At 39.9% G+C, this 21,742-nt stretch overlaps 2 protein-coding genes across 2 annotated transcripts; both read right to left on the bottom strand.

The window, feature by feature from the left end:
• Positions 1 to 141: 141 nt before the first annotated feature.
• On the bottom strand, positions 142 to 6,520 carry dhdh.2 (dihydrodiol dehydrogenase, tandem duplicate 2). Its single transcript, XM_041808227.1, has 7 exons — positions 6,392 to 6,520; positions 4,884 to 4,995; positions 3,966 to 4,129; positions 3,608 to 3,860; positions 3,046 to 3,170; positions 2,660 to 2,810; positions 142 to 415 (listed from the first exon to the last, which is right to left on the bottom strand). Exons 1-7 carry the CDS (start codon positions 6,479 to 6,481, stop codon positions 306 to 308), a joined length of 1,005 nt encoding a protein of 334 aa, XP_041664161.1. The 5' UTR covers positions 6,482 to 6,520; the 3' UTR covers positions 142 to 305.
• Positions 6,521 to 9,024: 2,504 nt separating this feature from the next.
• LOC121513714 (trans-1,2-dihydrobenzene-1,2-diol dehydrogenase-like) lies at positions 9,025 to 13,504 on the bottom strand. Its single transcript, XM_041793647.1, has 7 exons — positions 13,415 to 13,504; positions 13,189 to 13,300; positions 12,945 to 13,108; positions 10,595 to 10,847; positions 9,873 to 9,997; positions 9,522 to 9,672; positions 9,025 to 9,134 (listed from the first exon to the last, which is right to left on the bottom strand). Exons 1-7 carry the CDS (start codon positions 13,502 to 13,504, stop codon positions 9,025 to 9,027), a joined length of 1,005 nt encoding a protein of 334 aa, XP_041649581.1.
• Positions 13,505 to 21,742: the final 8,238 nt, after the last annotated feature.

Here is a 21,742-nt window from a genome sequence, read left to right as displayed (position 1 = left end):
TGGATTTTTTTTTTTAAATGATCAGTATTGACAGGTTGTACTGCAGTAAATGTAGAGTAAAGCAGAGGATTTAGATTAAGAAATTCAAGACTGATAAAAACAATTCTCAAAAAATGTGATTATCAAAGCGCTTTACACTGGTTTAGTGTTTGAACATGAGAACACTTTATTGTTAGAGAGGTAAGAAAAGTCCAACAAAAACTAAGTTCTTCTGCTCTCAATCTATCAAATTATGAATTTCTTTGACAAAAGTTAAACTTCTCATAGCCTGGTTATTCACTTAGAAAAATATCCATCTTTAAGGTCTACTGGCAATCCTGGCTGTAAGTCACCCCCACCTGCCTGCGGATCTCGTCCTCCACCTCAGCCAGCAGCAGAGAGTCAGCATGGGACATAACTGCACTCTCCTTCAGCCCTACGTGCAAAAATAAAATACTGTCAGAACAGACATAATGCATGTTGGAGCGTGGTACAGAGCCTGTAATGTTTCAGGATTTCTGATGCCACCTAGTGTTGAGTTTGTACATCACAAGTCTTAATACTGAACATTCAAAAACTACAGGTCTGATAGATTAACAGAGCAGCTCTGCTGTAAATCTTCTAGATGAGTAATTGCTGTTATTGTAAGATGATTATTAAACGAAGGAAATCACCTTTATCTGCATGATAATGAAGCAAACTTAACACACAGGGAAAGTCGTGTGTATGTGATGCTATTGAAAGATGATGGTTTACAAAAAACATTTGAAAAACCTCAACAAATTGTTAAATTGAAAGAAACTAATGAGATTATCAAAACAATAATGACCCAAACTGAGCAGTTATTCACATGTTTTAGATGATCCTTCATTCTGTTTCACAAAAATCTTCCACTACAAATGAAATCTATCCCCTCCTCCCACATTGTTTAGTGAAGGAACTTGCTTAACTGCTAATTCAGACTATTCCACATAAACAATAAAAGGATATTTATTACCAAAACAACTGCGCACATCTTCCATTAATCATTTGAATACAAGTGGTACTCTAAGGAGCTTCTGTCAAGTTTACATTTAGTCTGTAGTTCAATAAATAGTACAGGGATGCTAGATTTAAATTTCAGTCATTCATCTATTGCAGTCAAAGGTGGAACAGCATTTTCAAACCTCATTTATTGATCATATTTCATTCATAATCTTTATGAACAGAAAACAAAGATGTTAAAGTCTAGCTTTAATTTGTCCTTTTCATTTTTATTTATGACAAATTATTTAATCTTAGTTTGTAATAAAGCTTTTCATTCATGTTATCGGGATCATGGTGAATAGCTGTGTCAGTATGAAACAATCGAGCTTTCTCAGTTCAAGCCACCATGTTGCAGATGAAACAAAATTTTGGCTACAATCACATTGCAGCTATGTTCATTTCTAGTATTTTCCTTTGATCTGTTTTTTTATTTGTTTACATTATTTTTTTTAGTAATGGCACTTATCCAATTTTCCCTAATCATTCTAATAATTCCACAGACTAAAGAGTTTCAAATAGGATTAGAGAAAATTTCATTATTTTTGTTGTTCAGACTGTAATTTTAAAAAGTAAAAATCCAAGTAAACAAGGGAGAAAAATTTCATTTAGGTCCATAAGTGGAGTAAGGGGTTGACTTACAGGGCTTAAGCCATGAGTGTTTTCTCCAAGGTCAGTAAAAAGTATGTTACTGCTGAGAATCATGATATTATATTTATGATTAAATATTAACATTTTCTGCATTTTCACAATTGTATCTTTTTGTATCCAAAAAGCAAAAAAACATTCGAGAGAAGCATGTTTGGGATATGCTCCAGATATTTAACACTTCTGACTGTTTCTGTTGAGGTCACTTTAACCTGGGCTTTATATGTGCGCTGTAGTAATGTCATTTGAATTCAAAAAAAGTTTTGGGACAACAAAGACAGAAAAAAGTTAAATGGAAATTAAAACGCAAAGATTTTATGTGTGACACACAGTAAACAAAAATGATTAGAACCTGTTTTGGGCAAACTTGTCCAATCTCTTGGGGACCAAAAAGTGAAAAAATAATAATTTTGCAAGAAATTTATCTTCAAAACAATAAATATATTTACAAAAAAAGCGTAGCCAAGAGGGGCCACATCATAAGCTCTTTGTCTTTCCCTCCATTACGCGCCGTCATGATCTAGACGGTCATAGTTGCACAGTTTGTCAAAGTATGATGCAACAACAAAAAAGCCTGCCATTAGCTGACACAGCCCTTCACAAAGAACTGTGGGAGACAAAACAGTATTAAAAATTAGCCACTAGCGGCAGAAGCGATCAAAAATTGATTAGAAAATGGACAAAAACACATTCAACATTGAATTTACTGATGTGGATTTAATCTTTACAGACCCTGGAAAGTCACCCAGGTTTCAGGCTTGCTAAAAAAGCTTCTATAAGGAATTTGAAGGCATAGATGGCTTCACTGGAACAACACGATGGGCTAACTTCTAGAGGAAAAAAGTAAGAGGGTACGATCTATGGTATGTCACTTCTCGTATACAACAATGTTAATTTCAGAGGGTATGAAGGTCCACTGATATTTTTGGTCCTAAAAGTGTGAATTTTTGATCTTTTTTGTATTTTACTAATGTTTGATTAAACCCACACATAAGTAATTCCGTAGTACCTTTAAGCAAACACTGTCGAACTTCCTCTGCTTCATAACGCATCCCTGTACTGTTCAGGAAGTTGAGAGGCAGGTAGGGCTCTGGCACAGGATACTGAGTCTCTTTCCCATTCACCACCAGTGATGTGGGGCACCACATATGTTCAGGGATCTAAAATTACATGCAACAAACTTTTCTGTCACATATATAAAAACACATGTATAACCACTGAATTTACCAATAAAGCATGTTCAGTTAATGAAAATCATTCAGTAGGTTTCTTAACATCATTAACTTCTTAGTTTCCTTTATCTGATTTTTATATTTCACTTACAGATGTAGACTGTGCTGCATAGCAAGCTGTGTGACTTTTATTTGAACATGCGACTTTGCTGTGATGACTTACCCTGATACTGCCCTTTGTGCCCACAATTATGGCATCATTAGCCATCTGCATACCAGCAGAGGCGGTAAACACTGCCATCCTGTTCCTGGAGAACTTCAGAGTAACAACCACAGTCTCATCCACTCCTGTAATAACACACATAGAAACAGTTAGAATATCTCTTTTGAAAAAGGAAACCCTAAAGTGGCATGATTTCAAACAGTACAGATTCTTTGAGTGCCTCTCATGCCTTCTGTGCAAAAGTGCTGAGTCAGTTCATTCCAGTGAGTTCCTGATGAAGAGGATTACTGTTTATAAAAAAAGCGCGGTGACATTCTGATTCGGACCATCAGTGCTTCACCTTTACAGTGCCAGTGAACACAGAAATGAAGTGAGAGAAGCAGTAAAGTGTTATCAGACAGGGACACTCCCTGGTTAAAGATTGTCATCTCACATGAAGAATGAAATCACAGCAGCAAAAGACTCATAAATTCTAATCAAATCATATAAAGGAGCAACAACAGGAGTGCTAATGCTGTTTGTTGGCCTGAATATCAGACCCTACTTGTTTCTTATTCATTACCTGTTTCCAGGCACACCCCCATGGCTTGGATGCACTCTGGTTTCTCTCCATTAAACACCATGCAGATGAACTGTAGGCAGTAAACGCCAATATCCAGCATTGCTCCTGCACCCAGCTCCTTCTGGGTTGATCTCGGTATGTGCAACACTGGCACACAAAACTCAGCTCTCACCATTTTCACCTCGCCCACCTCCCTCTGAGCCAACAGCCGCCTTACCTCCACAGAGGCCGGGAAAAATCGAGTCCAGACAGCCTAGATCAGGGACACCAAGGCATTTCATGTGGTGTGAGTAAATGAATAAAGAAAGAACGGCTACAAGGAGAAAGGCCATGTTCTTTTGTTTTGGTCTAGCTGTACCTCCATAAAGAAGACATCATTGTTCTTAGCAGAGGCCAGGATCTCCTTCGCTTCCTTGGCGTTCATGGCCAGTGGCTTCTCACACAGAACGTTTTTCTTGGCGTTCATAAAGAGCAGACACGTTTTCAGATGGTATGGGTGGATAACTCCAATGTACACTACATCTGCTCTCACAAACAAACAAGGGGATATTCTTTGAGTCAAAATTAATTTCACTGTAAAATGACAAGAACTGTGGATTAAGATGAACTGAAGATTAGTTGAAATATTAAAAAGCAGCTGGCATTTGTTGTATTGTTTATCTTACGTTTATGTCTAAAGGCACAAGCCTCTTTGTTTTGGTGATGGAAGTAAACAAAATGCAAAAGTACATCATACAAAAAACAGACATTATTCCTAAATGTGGTTGGTACAAAGAGATGCTCCAACTGATGAAATTCTAAGAAAGTTAAAGAATTATGACACTTTCTAATCATCTCTCCTTGAATTTAAAACTGTATCCTTGAAAAACTATTTATGCAAACATTTCAGTCCATTTTGGCCTCTCTTAGGCATAAGGGGAGGTTGCATGGAGAGACTGTCAAAATACAGTTTACACCACAGGTGCATCTGATCTCTGAGTTAAACACTTCACATGCTGATAGATTTATTTTATAGGCTTTTTACTTTAATATCAAAGCTTACAATTTAATTTTAATAATAGCACATTGTCTGATTGGACTCTGTGATGCCATGCCTCCTCACCAAGATAAAAGTTCCCTCTATTCTTTGCCAAAAGTTGCTTTAAGAATATTCCTAAATTTCTTTAAAGCTAAGAGTTCTTGCTAGGAATTTTTCTGCTGAGTTGAAAGCTTTCTAAGGGAGACATGAGGCATGAAATGTTTGTGAATACAGGGCCAGGTCTGATCCTTTACTCACCTATGTCTGAGTCCCTGGCCAGCTCCTCATAGCTGCCGTATGCTTGTGGGATGCTGTGCTTTTTGGCAAACTCCTGGGCATCCTCTAACTTGCGAGCTGCCACAGCCACAACCTGTGAATAAAAGGCTTTAATACAATATGCTGCAACACATTGCTCCTGCTGCATCCAAAAGAAATACCTATCATTAAAAAAATACTTATTCTTATAATCTATTATTAATCTATACTGACTTAATGTTAATGAATGTTAATGCTGTCTGAAAACTTATATTAGAACTTAGGGAGCTAGGCATATATTCTGCTCATTACTCCTACACAGAACTGAAAAACCTTAGGAACTCTTAGGCAGGCCTGCCCACAGAATTGGCTCACCCATTTTTGTGTCTTGAAACAATTTTTTATTTTCTTTCCTTTAAGGTTGTCTCAGTTTCTTCCTCTTGATTTTCTGGCTTCCTGACATTTGTGATGCACCTTATGGCTTAGCAATTAAGTCCGACAGTACTTTCCTAATCGTTAATTTCAGTGTGGCCATGCCTATTGTTACCAATTAAAAGGTCATTTTAAGGTGAGGGGTTTACACTTTTAGACGTCTGTATTGTTCTCCAGCATTAATGTAAAAACATTGTTTGTTGCTATAATAAGAGTGATTGCTACTGGGTTACAATCAAAACATGGTTATCACAGCTTAACTTTACAATGGGCCATGATTTTGCTGACCCCCATGGGCCCGCAGTTTTGCTGGGCCCCAGAAAGCTCTCCCCTTTACACCCCCCCAAATGGACGGCCTTGCTTTTATGTCTATTTGGCACCCGAAAAGGCTGCGTCCCTACCTGGGTAAGTGTACAGCAAGTAGCCTACTACTAAAATGTAAATAGGCTATACAATATTGTAACCTTTACAGTTGTTATAGAAATGGAAATACTCAACTAAAAGCAAACCCGTTGCTGCACCTGTTCACATTTGCTGTGAGGTCAAGTATTTTAATATAAAGCCTCTGTCATGATCTTCAGCCTTAGGGATTATTGGAGGAGCTGCAGCATTTGGCACTTCCGCCTTTAATGCTGCCATTTGATTAAAAAAAAAAACACATAATTTATAGAAATGGCAAAAAGTTTAACAGCACCAAGTATCGTACGTTTTGGTTCCGTGCTTTTTAATTGTTCACTGGTTTGCATTAGAGTTGAATGTCAGTACATTTCGACTGTGTTCCGCAACATGTAATCATTTTAGCCTCAAACGTACCGTAATGCCCACTAGGCTACTTTACGGTGAGAGAATAAAGTAATTAAGGGTTAACATTCCTGTCAGCTTTGTGGCGTTTAGCAAGAATAAGTTGCAGGTTTAGAACCCACACCACTGAAATAGTACCTGCAAGCATTAGTAACTTTTGGACTGTCGTGATTAGCAGGATCCTCTGCAGCAAAGACGTATCTCCGGCTCGTGACGAAACGTCTCGGCCTGTTTGAAACACGGATTCCTTCCGTTTATGCATCTACTCATACTGATACCTGGTGGTCTTCAGGTGGAAGAGTTTTCAGAGCCACAGTGAAGTCATGGCTGATCTTGCCCGCGCTGCAGATTCCCCACCTGGTTGCCATATTGGACACCAGACTGCCTGTCCTATGAGAGACGATTAACAGGGCTTCCAAGATGAATACTGTGTCACAGCCACAAGAGGGAGATACAGTATTACTTTTCAGTTTTTGGTACTTACAAAAATAGCCCAACTTGACAGTGATGATGAGTCATGCTAACGGAACAAAAACATGACCTTTGGATAGTGATCATAAGACAACAACAGAACAATGAACAAATATGTGCTCATTTTTGGGTTGTGTTGGATTATTTTTGTGTTTTAGGCCAAAACACCGAGGTGCATTTTTGGCTTCCTGAAATTCACCTCTTTCTATTTTCTATCCAAATAATGGTGTGATATTTTTGTATTGCGTTAAATTTTCTCAAGAATTTCTCTTGTGATGAATCAAGCATTAATCCCATATCTAGCTATGGTGCTCAAAAGAAAAGAGTGGCAGAAAAGGGCATTATAATATTAATTGATATTCATTTTTCCAGTGAATTGGTTGTTCTACTCTAGAGGGGATTTTTTCATGTAATCAGCAGGAGTGTCAGAGGTCAGAGATAAAACAGGCCTCTAAAGAGCTGGCATCGACAGCCACAGTTTGCTGGAGCCAATTTTGAATATGTTGCTTTAGAGCAGGGGTCATCAACTACATTTGTGCAAAGGCCAGCTTTGATCCAAGCGGATGCTTTGGATGCTGGACTTTCAGATAAACTGAAATAAGATAACTATTTTGGTCTCATTAGCATACACTGCCTAAAGCCAATATTGCAGCCAGCTACAAGGAAATGACTGAAATATTTCAGCTACAGATTTCCATGTTGCCCATCACTGAGTTTAATGCTCTATGCTGCTTCCTGATGGGTAAAAACATGTGTTTTGATTCTCAGGCAGGAAATTTGCTCACTCTAAAAACCTGACGGAGAGAGATGGCACAGAAAATGGCAGATTTTATCAGGACTGGGCTGACAACTACAAGTTTAGCATGCATCACAGTTACTAACAAAAACTAACAGGTGGATTTCTGTAAAAGAAAGAAAGAAAAAGAAAAACACATTCAAATATTAAGTCATTCCTGCTGTTGCAATGTTGCTAGTTTAGCCTTGATTTAAACTAGTGGTTTTCAACTGGTGGATTAGGACCCAAAAGTGAGCGGTTTTCAGTTGGTTGCTGGAAAAAAAAGGTGGCAAAACTTCTATGAAGTACATGCATCCATACCTTTTATTTCACTCTGTTTTATTGTGATAATGGGTGAAAATAAATGTTTTATAAACATTTTAACCCAATTATTTCCTTTTCTTACAATTAAAAAGCTGCTTTTCCTCTTTTAATGAAGTAATTTCTGAAGATCTCTGAAAATAATGGCCAAAATGAGTTAGACCAAACATAAGCATGGTAAACATTTTCTGATTGGTTAAATAGTCAAAAGAAAATAATTTACAGAATGGCAAAAATAGGCCATGGCCTTCTAAGGGTTAATAGATAGCCCATTAAAACCAAGGCATCTTTTTCCTCCTCACATTTTATGAATGTAATCATTATCTGGGCCAGATGGGGAGCCATTGGGAACTGATATGGCCCCCATGCCACCAGCTGATAATCACTGCTTTAGAGATTGGTCTACCTGTTATTAAATGTGAAAATGTAATAAAGTGAACTTGTGGCAAGGAGAAAAATAATTATATTTAGGTTCTTTCTTGCAAAACAAATCTACCTACAGATACAAATAAAGTAACCTGAACCTTTCTTAGTATCTGCAATTTATATTATTCATAAACATGCAAAAAAGGGGGTGAAAAATTACTTCAAAATGACTTCCTCCAGTTTTAGGAGTCCTTTGAGCCCGATAGGTTGAGAACAGTTATTAAATGAGTCGTGCACTTTGCTGACTCATAAAGGCATTTCTCTGTCCCAACCTTGAGAAGCAGACAGTGCAACAGCCTATTTTTGTATGGAGAGCATGCATCTATTTGTGCACGGCTGCTGGGGTCAGACATGACAGAACACTCTGATTCAAATGTGCCACTCCAAGTCTCTCCTCTCTGTGCAGTGGATGATATCTGAAATGAAACAAGGCTTTCACAATCAGTGTTTTATTGGATTCATCAATCACACACCTCACAGTGACAGCTGGGTTTGTCTTTAAAGGCCCAGGACTTGATTACACGAGGGTTACACATGACATGGTTGCTCTATTTGTTTACATTGGGATTTACTGGTTTAAGACATGTTTCCAAGCAAATCTTTTTTAATCTGACAGCGTTGCCATGCGCTGTATTGCACGGACCTACAAGGTGTTAACATGCTGCCTGTATGGTAGCAAAGATCTGAAATGCAAAGAAGAATAAATGAAGATGCAAATTCTCCATAAATTGCTGATTGTGTCTTAATATAATCTGCATCATATTTGGTGTTCTGTGATGCTTGCTCTGCTCAGCCTTTGTTGCTCAGTGCCTTGCGTGATCTTCTTATACCAAAGATCCAAAGCCAGCCTGCAGCAGCTCCCTCCGTTCTGCCTGAGTAGGTTTAGGTCAGGTGAAACAGACCAGCTTTGGAGTGATGTCACTGGCTGTCCTGGCTGAAGGCAACTCCCACCTGCTTCCTGATTTCATCCATGATCTCTGTCAGTAAGACAGAGTCCGCCAGAGGCATCCGTGGGCTCTCCTTAAGCCCTGATGATGAAGAGGAGTTAAAGAGGGAAATCAGGCCAATACAAAGTCTCTCTATAAGCTGTTAAATTATGCACTCATACACAATCAAACATGTGTCCAAGCAGGGATTGTAAAGATTATGTAAATTAATATAGGAGATGAAACAATAGGGGGTTTTATTCAGTATATGCTAGAGGACATTTCAAGGACTAATAACCAATCTGACAAATGCAAGTAATTTTTTGGGATTTGAGTAATCATATGAATTCTAACAAAAAGCCTGATGAAAGCAGCATTTCTTTAAATTGCATGGTCTGTCTTTCACCTTTCTAATGGAGCTTTCTGGCTGTTCAAACAATTCCATCTCTTTGAAGACAAATACACAACTTTCCTTTTATCGTGACCTACCTTTAAGCAGGCACTGCCTCACTTCCTCCGCCTCGTAGCGAAGCCCAGTGCTGTTGGTGAAATTCAGAGGGAGGCAGGGTTCAGGCAAAGGGTATTCTGTCTCTTTGCCGTTGACCACGAGCGTTGTGGGGCAGTGCATGGGGCCAACAACCTAGAGGGAAAAAAGAAATGCATCTGTCTTCTTCCAATCACTGCACTTGTGAGTTCTGAAAAACTATGCGAAAATATCTGAGACTTGATGCTTTGATTTAATTAAATGTGAAAGTAATTAGCAGTCAGCTCACTTTTTGCATGTCTCAATCATTTCTTAATTAAGCCAAATGTTCCTGTTACAAGACTGGCATAGCATACTCTAATGGAGCCCTTGGTGCCACTGATGACAGCATCGTTTGAAAGTTTAGTTGAGATTGAGAAGGTGCAGAAGGCGATCCTGTTCCTGGAGAACTTCATCGCCACAACCACAGACTCATCCACCCCTGCCAAACATTTAGAAAAGTCAATCACTGTAACATTGAAATGAATGCCAGGAATATTGCAGTGGATATCAGTTAAATTCCCTTTCAGCTCAGTTCACTTTCAGGTCATTTCAATGCATTTTTGATCAGCACACTTCCATTAGGTCAATCAGTTCAATTCTGTTCAGCTTTACTGGTATGAATTTTTGATTAAAAAGGGAGGAGGTCACATAAATACACCATTAAATTGTCAAATATGCTGAATAAGGGTATGTTAAAGATAAGAAATGCTCATTACATGCATAGTGTGATGGTCTTACATTGAAGGATATCTTGCTGTGAGACATGCAGTTACAAATTCCCCTGCCAGTTTTACTGTACTACTGTATTCTCGGGGGAGGATTTGGATTAGTCTGACATTTTAAAGATAAGTCAGGGATTTTCTGTGTGAAGAATTCTTCCCCTAGGTGTTTGCGTTTTGGAAAGTTCATAAAAGAGGTGATTTCCAAGTCTCACTAAGGGTTTTTATTTTCTACTGTTTCGTTTACAAAGAGTAGTTTCAATATCAAGTTTGTAATCACAGAGTTATACAGTGTGGTTAATGATACTAATGAATACCTGAGTCAAGAAGAACCCCTGTGGCCTGGATGGACTCTGGCCTCTCCCCATTGAACACCATCAGCACAAACTGAAGGCAGTAAACTCCTATATCCAGCAGCGCACCACCACCCAACTCCTTCTCCACTGAGCGGGGGATGTGGAGCTGGGGGGAGCCAAAGTAGGCCCTAACCAGCTTCACCTCCCCTACTGCCTCCTCTGCCAGCAGTCTACACACCTCAACATGCAGGGGAAAACAGCGGGACCAGATGGCCTAAAAGAGAGACAGAGCGCACAGCCTAGAGCGACTGCAAATGTAAACTGTTCATAGAGCTTCACCTGATTTGCAGTTTATTATTTGTTGCTTCCTCCACCTCTTATGAGTCCCTAGCTTTAAAATCTCCTAATAAGAAATGCAAATCTACCTAAAATGTGCAGGGATAGTTTTTGTTGACCAGTGGCATATTTCCTGAAAGGTACACCAAAGAAAATTATCGTAAGAAATATCCTGCTTGTTTTCCTCTCGGGTTAGCAAATAAAATGGGCACACCCCAAGGCTCAATATTAGGACAATTGCTTTTTATCCTTTTTATTAATAGTCTGCCTGAAAGCTGTCCAAGGGCTGGTCATCAGCTCTATGCTGATGATACAGCATGGGAAAACATTTCTTCTGTCACGGAAAGCTTTCAGTGTTGCTCTGTGCCCTTGTTTTAGTAAAGACACGTTGTCGTGGCTAAATCTAAGCTAAGCATTCCACTAGCGGCAGTGTTACTTTTGACAGTTATTTTCAATTTTAATGATGTTTTGTGCAGCACTTTGGAAATGTTCAGTTTATAAAATGTGCTATATAAATAAAAACGATTGGATTGGAATGGAATTTTTGTCTCAGTCTTAGTCGTTAGATTAGATGCCTTTTAGTTTTAGTCACATTAAGTCATTTCTAGCCTTTATAGTTTTAGTCTAGTTTTAGTTGACAAAAATTCAAAAACATTTTTATCTAGTTTTAGTAGAAAGTCCAAGCATTTTAGTGTTGACTTTTAGTTTAAGCATTTATTCTCTTACCTAAATCTGGTATCAGTTCATGGTAGTGTGTTCTGTGCACCCTGCCAAACCTGGGGTCCCTGATTTCTACAGCTAAAAGGCAGAATAGCTACATATGCATTGTATTTTGACAGATTTACACACACAGGAGAAATATCATGGACTTTTAACATCCGACAAAAATTAAATTACATTTTAATGTAGTTCTAGTCATCTTGACGAAAACTAAACTTACTTTTAGTCAGTTCTAGTCATCAAATATCTATTTTTGGCTAGTCTTAGTCTAGCTTTTATCATGGAAAAAGGGCTGTTAACCAACATTTTTAGTCATAGTTTTATTCGACAAATTAACACTTACTAGTAGGTCTCGTATACAACCACTCGCAACTACTAACCCTTTCCCTGTAACTATTACATACTATTACATAACAACATGAAAAACTTTCAGATTTGTTTTAATTCTTTATTTCATACAGAAATGTGGTCCAGTTCTAATAAAACGGACACAATGCCAAAGCTATATCTTACATATTTGGAGTTAGAAGTAGCCATTACTGAGGGTTTTCAGTACAACTTAACCCCCACCCATAGCGCGACTCCGTACGTATGCTCTATTTACCACTGTGGAGCCATTACCGACAGCTTTCAGTACAAGCGAACCCAACTGTGTATGGTATGGCTCTGAAAGTAGCCTTACTCAGTCACCCAGTCAGTCAGACAGAGTCATCTGTAGGGCTGGCCTCAGTGGTCAGCCAAAAATGACCAATATTAAATTGCATCAAATATTTTAAGCTTAAGACTAAGACAAAGACCAAATTTAAAATGGCTGCCAAAATCAACAATGCAGCGCATTAAAATGCTGTTTATTCATCTGCTACACTCATTTCTATATCCAATGGCTTTACATTTTTCAAGAAACAATGAATGTCTGAAAAGATTATTTCCTTTAAGTTATTTTTAGATATCCACTTTGCTGATAGCTACAACATAAGCCAACACCAATATTTAAATCAAGTTTAGACCTAACACTTCAGCACACTTTAAAGTGTAAGAATGATGAAGACTAAAGAAAGACTTGGTAGCTGAGGTAGGTCTGTTTGTCCAGCCCTAAACTTATTGGTTCATATGGATAATATTCACTGCTGATATGGGCAGATTTCATAGCCAAAATATCGGTTGTATATAAAGGCAGAAATTGTCATATCTGCCAGTACTGATATACAGGTAATACTCTGCATCCCTTCTTAATATGTTGGTGTGCACAAAAGCTGCACTTCTAATAAAAATAATACCTGCAAGGTCTAAATGAATCTTACACTGCAACCCTTACCTCCATCAGGAAGACATTGTTTTTCTTGGCTGAGGCAACAAGGTCCTTCACCTGTCTTAAATTCATGGCGAAGGGTTTCTCACACAACACGTTCTTCCCAGCCTTGAGAAACAGCTGACCAACCTTCCAGTGCTCTGTGTGCAGCACTCCTACATACACGATATCTGTAAGGACACACATTCAAGTCTCAGCTTCAAAAAGAGGAGCAAACCCCCAGTATTGCTACTCATAGTTCTTAACTCACCAATATCTGGATCGTTGGCCAGCTCTTCATAGCTTCCATAAGCCTTAGGAATTTCATGCTTCTTGGCAAAGTCTTTGGAACGCTCCAAGCTCCTCGATGCAATGACTGCTATCTATGAAACAGAAAAAAAACAAACATATCTCAGGGTTGGCTAGCAGCTGTGTTCAGAGCAGAGAGACATCCAGAGTCACAATACAGATGTAGTGAGCCTGCTCTTATTGAGTACCTGGTGATCTTCAGGCGGCAGAGTCTTCAGGGCCACACTGAAGTCATGGCTGATCTTCCCAGCACCGCAGAGTCCCCATCGGGTTGCCATGTTGAATTGGATGGTAAGTGACAAATGAGCAGGATACTGCTTTAGTAAAGATCTGAGCTGCTGGCAAGGTATGACCTTGGAAAAGGTTGCACGTTCACGGGGAAGAAGCACACTAAACTGTTACGCCCCAGAGCCAGCAGCAGCTCAGCGAGAAGGCTCTTGCATTTATATGCTGGGGAGGCAGGATGTGTCACCTTCCTTCTGCTGTAACCCTGAGGTACAGGTTGCAACACACACAAATGAACACATAAACAGAGCCATGCTGTTGTGTTGTTGCTGGCACAGGCCTTTCAATCCGGGTTGAAGTGGTTTACTCTGGTCCTCTCTAACAATCTATAACAGGATCATGGGGGACTCTTATTATTAACACGCTAAGGAGGAAAAGTGCACAGTTTAATGTGTACGGGGCAGGGGGCTCACCTTGCCCAGAGATCAGCTCCCTCCCATACAAGACAAGTTGAGTATTGGGTCCAGGAGCTGCTTTGTTTCCCACTTAGAGTGGCACTGATTAGCCTGCGATGGTGTGACAGCCCCACAGAGGCCAATGATTAAACCACAGTCTGGTGGGGGTAAATAGATCTGCAGGGTTCACAGAATGCTCATGGAGCCCACGGCAGTGCAATTTAACCGGCCGGTAAGCTGAGCCAGGATGACTATGGAAAAGCATCAGCTCAGTTGCCCTTGAGCTAAATATTATCCATTTAGGCAGACAGGCGGGTGTGTAAACTTCCTGCCGTATGCTGCCAGTAGAGGACACTGTGTTGTCAGCAGAGTTTACTCTCTCTCTCAAGCTCTGAGGATTTGGCATGGCTCATTGGAAGGAATTATATAAATGTTTGCAGAAATAGGTGAGCCAAGAAGAAGACATATGCACTTTGGAAAGTATCAGCCATGAGTCATGCACAATTTGTTGATCTATTTGTGAGGGGAAAAAGTATTTTCTGGTGTCATATTTGACAATAAATTAAAAGTTGATTCAATTTTGAAGCATCATTTCTCTTCACTGTAGACACATACCCATGTAGCATTGCATTTATAGTGACCTACATTTAAATGTTGTTATAGTATATGATTTTCTCATTTCCTGCAGGTACTAATGATGATTAGATTTACAAGAGAACATAGTCTCAGTGTCAGCATTGCTTCATTTTGATGGAGAAAAAAAAATTATCAATGACTCCCCTCGCTGGCTTTCCTTTTGTATTTCACTTCCAAATGAATTCTGGGAGCTGTGTGCCGTTGTCATAACAACAAGGTGCCAGCTGGGCAATTTGTATGCAAATGGCATTGGGCTTGGCCTGATATCCCTGTCTATACCACAGGACCTGGTTGCCATGGGAATGCCCAACTCCAGCTTCAATAATTGAGACTTTTTCTACTTTTTTGGTGAGAACTGGCACAAGGACACAGATACATGGTGACATCATCACAGGTGTTAAGGAAAATTGTAGAGGTGTGAAGGAGGAGGTGTAACCTGACAGGGCAAAAGTGCAACTAGATTTTGAATTGGTGTGAAGCAATGAATTGGTTTTGAGCTGCCAGCAGAAAGGCACATGGTGCAGAGGCTCAGGTGGACTGAAGATGGCTTTCTGGACAGGACTAGGACAGAGCTGCCTGAGAGCTGTGCACTGGGACCCAATCCCTGTCATCCCCAGATGAACCATGGATGCCTGCTTCTCAGCAGAGAGACTCAAAACCCAAATTTCCTGCAGAAAGCAACCCCTCCTCTGCACAAGCTCAAGGTCATGAGGAGAACCAGCCTGTGGGCTAAACTGATCTGTCTTTCAGTTTTAATGAAGAGTGGGTATCACATGCTGGAGTTTTGGATGCTTCAAATCTGAGCCGCCTGGCCCCCAGGGGATAGAGGCGGATGGTCAAGATGGCTCAAGAAAGAGAACAGTGATGAGCCGAGTCATTCAAAAACTTGGCATGCGGAAGGAAGCCAGCGCCTCATTAATTCAGCATGGCCAGGACGATTGCCTTCCACTCCTATCACTTCTCACTGTCTTTATTTGATTAAGAATTCATGCATCATCTCTTGTCTGCATCTCTTTTCCACCAGGGCATGGAAGAATGGCATCTAGTGGGTCACGTGAGCGGTCACAGCAGTTTCCTTGGAGGGGGGCGGATCACTTTGCGTGTGAAGGTGGTTGATCACAGCAGACAGTTTTGTTTCACACATTGTCATGTCATTTGATCTGCATCTCTTGCTGTCAGAAAAACTCTGCCCCTCTTTGTCAATTACAATGGCAATGCAGCAGTGTTAAAATACAGCCTCTAAACTCACATTACGTTAATGATGGTGATAATATTTTTAAACTTTATGTTTGGAAGGGAATACAAGAGAGCTATAAATCAAGTATTTAAAACTTGTAAATGAGTATGGTTTTTATGAAGCTAGCTTGTTATTTGGAAATAATTCTGATTTTATTTAGCTCGTTTTTAATTAAACGCAATTACCGGAGATAGTAAAAGCCACAGCGAGGCTTTGCAATGCCAGTTACTGTTAAACAGCTCCATATTTCATCAGCAACTTCAAGTTAATGGGAAATAAAAAGGACCAGAGAGAGGCACTCTAATCCTGTCTTGATTGATGTGGATATGCAGAGGCTTTTTGCCCCCTCCTTCAGCTGTCAGTGTAAGTGAGAGCCATCTTTGCTGCTGTTTTTTCCTCTACATTGGTGGGGGAGAAGAACTGTGTTGCAGCAGTTATGGGAGCACCATCACTCCTTCATCTCTCAAGGTCACTGCAGAGGAAGGGTGACAGGCTAGACAAGCGCCAGGAGGTGCCAGCCATTTTGAGGGGAGGTTAGTAGTTTGATGAATCCAGGGAGAGGGAGAGAGAAGTGTGCAGCAAGGAGTAATAAGTCATTTTATCAATGCTACAGCATGTTCTGATGTGTGGGCCGGGTTATTTTTTTCCATCAGAAAAGAAGTGAGATACAGGGAGAGTGAGAGGAGTGAGCAGAAATGGGAGCTTTTGAATCGTCCAGCATTGTGGCGGCCCCTTTGAGAGTCCTATCTTTGTGTGCAGCACACACACGCTGGGAGGCTGAGCTGTGGAGCAGGAGCATGCTGCTGGACCAGAGCTGACTTAGCAGGCCTTCATCTGGATGTTAGTGATGGAGGCAGGGGGGAGTGAATACAGCCACACATAGAGCTATTACATCAACTTACCATTCTGCATTTGGAACCACTCTCCATGCTTTTTCATGCATCTTGTCAGCTAAATCCTTGTTTGCCATGCTGAGGCTTGTTCTCTCTTCATGCTTCTATGTGGCTGCAAACACTCATGCAAAGAGACAGGGATGGATACATTATTCTGCAACATCTCTGCAGGGGTTTTATTATTATATTTTATTCTCATCAAGATTGTGCATTCAGTATGAGAGGATTGGTTGCCTATTTAAGGTCTATATTAATTGCACAGCTCTGAATAAGCCAGCACCACGCCTGCATATTGCTACCCAGAATGCCTCCAAGCCATGTGACCTAGTCCTCATATCTGTGATACACTGGGAGCACATTTTAAGCTAAATTTCCTCTTATGTAACTCCTGCACTGTCTCAATACTGTGTCATCTTTATTTAAACCAACTTAGTACCAGTTGTCATCACTTCTGAGCAAAGTTGCAGCCAGAAATACAGTGCTTACCCTTTCCCACAAATCTGCTTGAAAAGGAAAGATTTAAATATGGATTCTGTAATAGCAGAACTGTTGTTTCCCCTCTGGATCATCTAACAGTTGTTTTATGGCTTTAAACAGCCTTTCCCAAAATTCAGTATGCTGCAGCCTAGTTTGAAACCTAAAGATTTTTTGCGGCCCACTAAAACCCTTTTACAACCATAATATATGACTCAAGGTATTTACCTTGACAAGCCATCAACATTTGCATCTGCCAAAGTCATATGTATGGAGTGCAAAAGCACTACAAACAGTATTCATCCCCATGGATGTTTTACCTTTTTGATGATTTGAGAAATCAATTCTGGTCAATATAATTTGGATTTTTTTTTTTTTTTTGACCAAAAAAAAAAAACCCTTCTCTAATGTCAAAGTGAAAACAGATTTCTACAAAGTAATCAATTAATTGAATCAAAATATGTAATGTAAAACACATGACTGCATAAATATTCACCCCCCTCAAGTCAGTACTTACTACACGCACCTCTGGTTGCAATCATAGCACCAAATCTTTGTGGATAGGTAAACCATTTCTGTGTAGCTTTTTCACTGTATGCTTCTGCAAGAAGTTCTTCTGCAGACAGAATAAGATTGTCCTCCATGATTTTCCTATATTTTGCTACATTCATTTTACCCTCTACCTTTACCAGCCTTCTAGGGCTGGCTGCCGAGAAGCATCCCCACAACATGATGCTGCCACCACTGTGCTTCACAGCTGGGATGGTGTGTTTGTAATGATGTACAGTATTTGGTGTCCATGGAGTCAAGACACCAACTGTTTAGTCTAGTTTGGTCGGTGACTTGGACTGGAGTTGCACTTAAGTCACACACATCAGTGGCTTGAGACTGGACTTGGACTTGTTATTTGAGACTCAGGCACAATCTTGGGCTTTTAATTTATCCATCATGATCAGGACCGTTTCTTGCTATACATTAAAATGACCTGTCTTTATCCCTTATATGCTTTAAAATAAAAGTATGAGTTAGTCTCAGCTAGCCTCAGATAAATGCTAGTTAGCTGGCTAGTATCTGCATGCTCATAAACCCAGTTTTAGGGTTTGCTTCATGAAGGATGTCTCCAATAAAATTAACATGTCACATGTGAATGGACTGTGCTATCCTGCCATGGGACTAAAGGACTGAAGTGAGTGACATCAGTTGTATTCTTGCTTTTAACTCACTGAGTGCCAGCCCTTTTATAAAATGGGAAGTGCCTTGTGCCAGTGTTTTTGGCCATTTTGAGTCATCTTTGAAGACCCACAGGATATTTTGTACTATGACTCTGAAAACACAGAATAGCTCAAATGAAAGAGCAAACCCTCTATTTCATCATGGGAAAAAAAAAAGTTTTTTTGCAGCTTGTTCCGTTCTTGATTTATCTTCAGTTGAATAGAGGCTAGTTCCACCAAAAAGACCACTTTTTTTCTAGAAAGCTGAGAAAAATGCATTTTTGTGAAAGAGAGTCTGCCAAGCAAAACAATGATTTGAATGTTATAATTTTTGCCTTAAATGACATAAAAGACATCTGAAAATTGTATTACAAATGTTACTTTATTGTAAAATAAATACAAAGTACAAAAAAAAAAACAGCCTACAACTGGACAGGACCCCCTGTACATATACGTCAATGGCACTCAGTGAGTTAAAGTAAACAATTTTTAAAAACACCAAACATCAGTTGCACCTATTCATAGTCAAAATTTTAAAAAGATTTACTTATCTTTATTTTTAAAATGAAAAAATCTATATCCAACATTTTATGGTCAAAGAATTAAATTGCAAGTATAATATTTATTCATAAATCAACTTCAGTCTTATTTATACATTAAAATTTGTCAAACAACTATCACTTGTATTTTGAATCCAGTATTATGACAAATATTTTATTGTCATTTGTATGTACTGGCACATCCCTATTCTTCTCTGTTTTAATTTGAATGTCTGTTCGCACTGATGAGTAGAAAAACTATTTCAAGAAGTGGCACAAATGGAATCATTAACATTTATTTTAAAACTTAGCTCTACCCTTTCAAAATAAAAGAAGGAAAATGCAGTCTTTTAAACAGGGACGTTGTGTATTTATAACTTAACTTCACAAGGACAGTCTTCATTATAATACTTCTCTTAGTTTTTTTTAAACATCTTGTAGTGCTAAAGGAGGTTCCTAACCAACAAATGAAGCCCTTTGAGAGGATGTTTTCCGCCTGTTGTGTTTATTTTTGCCTGAGTGCTTAACAATGACACTATTTTTTTTCAATGCCGTTGTTCCTTTGGTATGTGTACTCACCGTCTCCATTAACGTCAGCCTGAATCAAAGGAACATGGGACAAACACTCCCACCGTTTTTATTTATCATACGGTATATCTGTCTCAGTCTCTCTCACACACAAAGCCTAAAAAAAGTTTGTGTCTCTATCAAAGTCCGCTCTGGGGCCATTTTGTGTCATGTAGCTGAGATTGTGTGAGGTGTCGTGGGGTCTGTCACATAGTCGAAGTGAGTGGCAGATACCAAACTGTATCGCACAGCTGATAATGTCCATTTATGTGGAGAAATGCCCATTTTAGGAGGTAGATCCATCTCCTCTAGTCTGGAAGTGAAGTGATACCAGAGGTCTGCATGCCCCAGGAATGCAGTTGAGATCCCTGTGAGTTCAGGTCATAACTTCTGTCCTTGTGATAACAAATGCAGTGTAGGGTTTTCTAAGGACACTGAAAAGTCAGAGTAGCATAAGAGTTTGGTGGAGACTGAGAGGATTACACATTGTTTGCATTTACTGCTCCACTATATGCTAGTGGCCAAATTAAGTCCCTAGGATAATAAAGCATGACTCATTCAAAGTTTACTAAGATGATTTAACATTTTCTGTCATATAGAAAACCTGAATCATCATGTTTCTAAATGTGTTTATTCTAATTTCAACAACTCCTAAGGTTAAAAGTTTACTTCTTCAATACATGGAGAGACCTCCCTCAGCACCTCTCAGAAAAAAACAGTTCACTGAGACCAGTATAGCTGCTTCAGCCACCTTCTGGTTTCCCCCTCCATCAGTGGTCCATGTCCCCCCTGTTGGCCGGTCACACTGCTCCTCTGAGGAGAGGGAGGGCTGAGGCCATTAAGCTGCCAACATACTCGAGCTGCTGTGTCTCCCTGTTTAATTGCCTGATAGGGCCTGTGATATTTTTATCATCTGTCCTGTTGCGGATGGCTGCCGAGAGGGGAAATGTGTGCGTGTATGTATGTGTGTATGTGTGTACGTGTCATGCCTCGGTACACCTCTGACAAGCGAGCTGCCTGCTTGCTGCAGGAAACCCTGCGCTTCTGTGCACCTGCATATCAAACTGTGTGACCCAGGCTCTCAGCCATGACATAACACAACATCCATACCTAAATTCAGCTTTGGCTTTGATGCCCCATCATCATCATCATCAGGCTGCAGGCAATGAATTACATCTTCAGCACTGTGCTGCTTTGTTCTTTAGACTACAATCCAAGGCAGGCAGGGGGAGTTGCTTTTTCATTCTGGCCATAGTGACGTTTAAAAATGGCTTCTGAAAATAAGGTGAATGGATTTATCACTCCAGGCTGCTATCGCTATCAGATAGGGTATTTTTTTCCTCCCCGAAGACCCAGGTTACCCTCCCCTCACACACACACACATACACGCACTCCTATAGGTAACTGTAGCACTCCCTGCCAGCTGTTTATTAACAGCATGCTTGTCCACAGTCAGAGTGATTTAGGGCTTTGGAGGGAGGTGAAAGGAGGTGGAAGGGTGACAGCAGGAAAAGGGGGGGGGGGGGGGGGGGCAGTATAGGATCTTTTCAGGAGCTCCCGAGCCTCCTAACAGCCGACCAACATAATGCCAGGAAGGAAAACCAATTCTCCTTCTTTTTCCATCACAGTTTTTGGCAGGGGATTAGGAAGCTGATTTCACCTCACTGGGATCTCTTTGAGTGCAAGCTCTGTTTTATGTGGGAATTATTGAATTCGTTCAGCAACTCCCTCCACGCGGTTTAAGACATTTCACTGCACTCACTCCACACACTGACTGGATTCAGCCAGTTAGTCACACTATCTCACAAAGCAGCCACAATTTCTCCCCAAATAGGTTAAGTGTGAAACTCTAAAGCCTGGAATTAAAGGGAGAGAAACTGCACCAATTTTCACGTTTAGTCTTGATTTTTCCTGAAACAAAATGTATCTTATACCAAGCAGTCATAATGCAAATGATAAAATGAACCCAAATTTGTAGCACTTGGAAAATAATCCTTTCAGAGGAATATAACCCAGATTTAAATGGTCATTTAGACTCCTATAAGCACTGCTATGGCTCTTTATGCTCTTTAATGGCCCATATGCAGTTAGAAATGTTAACTGGGGCAGATGTTCCACTCAAAAATTCTTTATTACTACTGATACAATAAAATCTACCCACATTTCTTGCATGCTAAAGTCAAATAAGTGGTCTGAATGATGATAAGTTACCAACAGATAATATCAGCGTAGCTGGCAAGCTCATTAAGCTAACTCCAGGAGTCAGAGTCTCCAGCTGA

This window comes from Cheilinus undulatus, linkage group 1 (genome assembly GCF_018320785.1).
Source record: "Cheilinus undulatus linkage group 1, ASM1832078v1, whole genome shotgun sequence".
NCBI lineage: Eukaryota > Metazoa > Chordata > Actinopteri > Labriformes > Labridae > Cheilinus > Cheilinus undulatus.
This window is presented reverse-complemented; position numbering and strand designations above follow the sequence as displayed.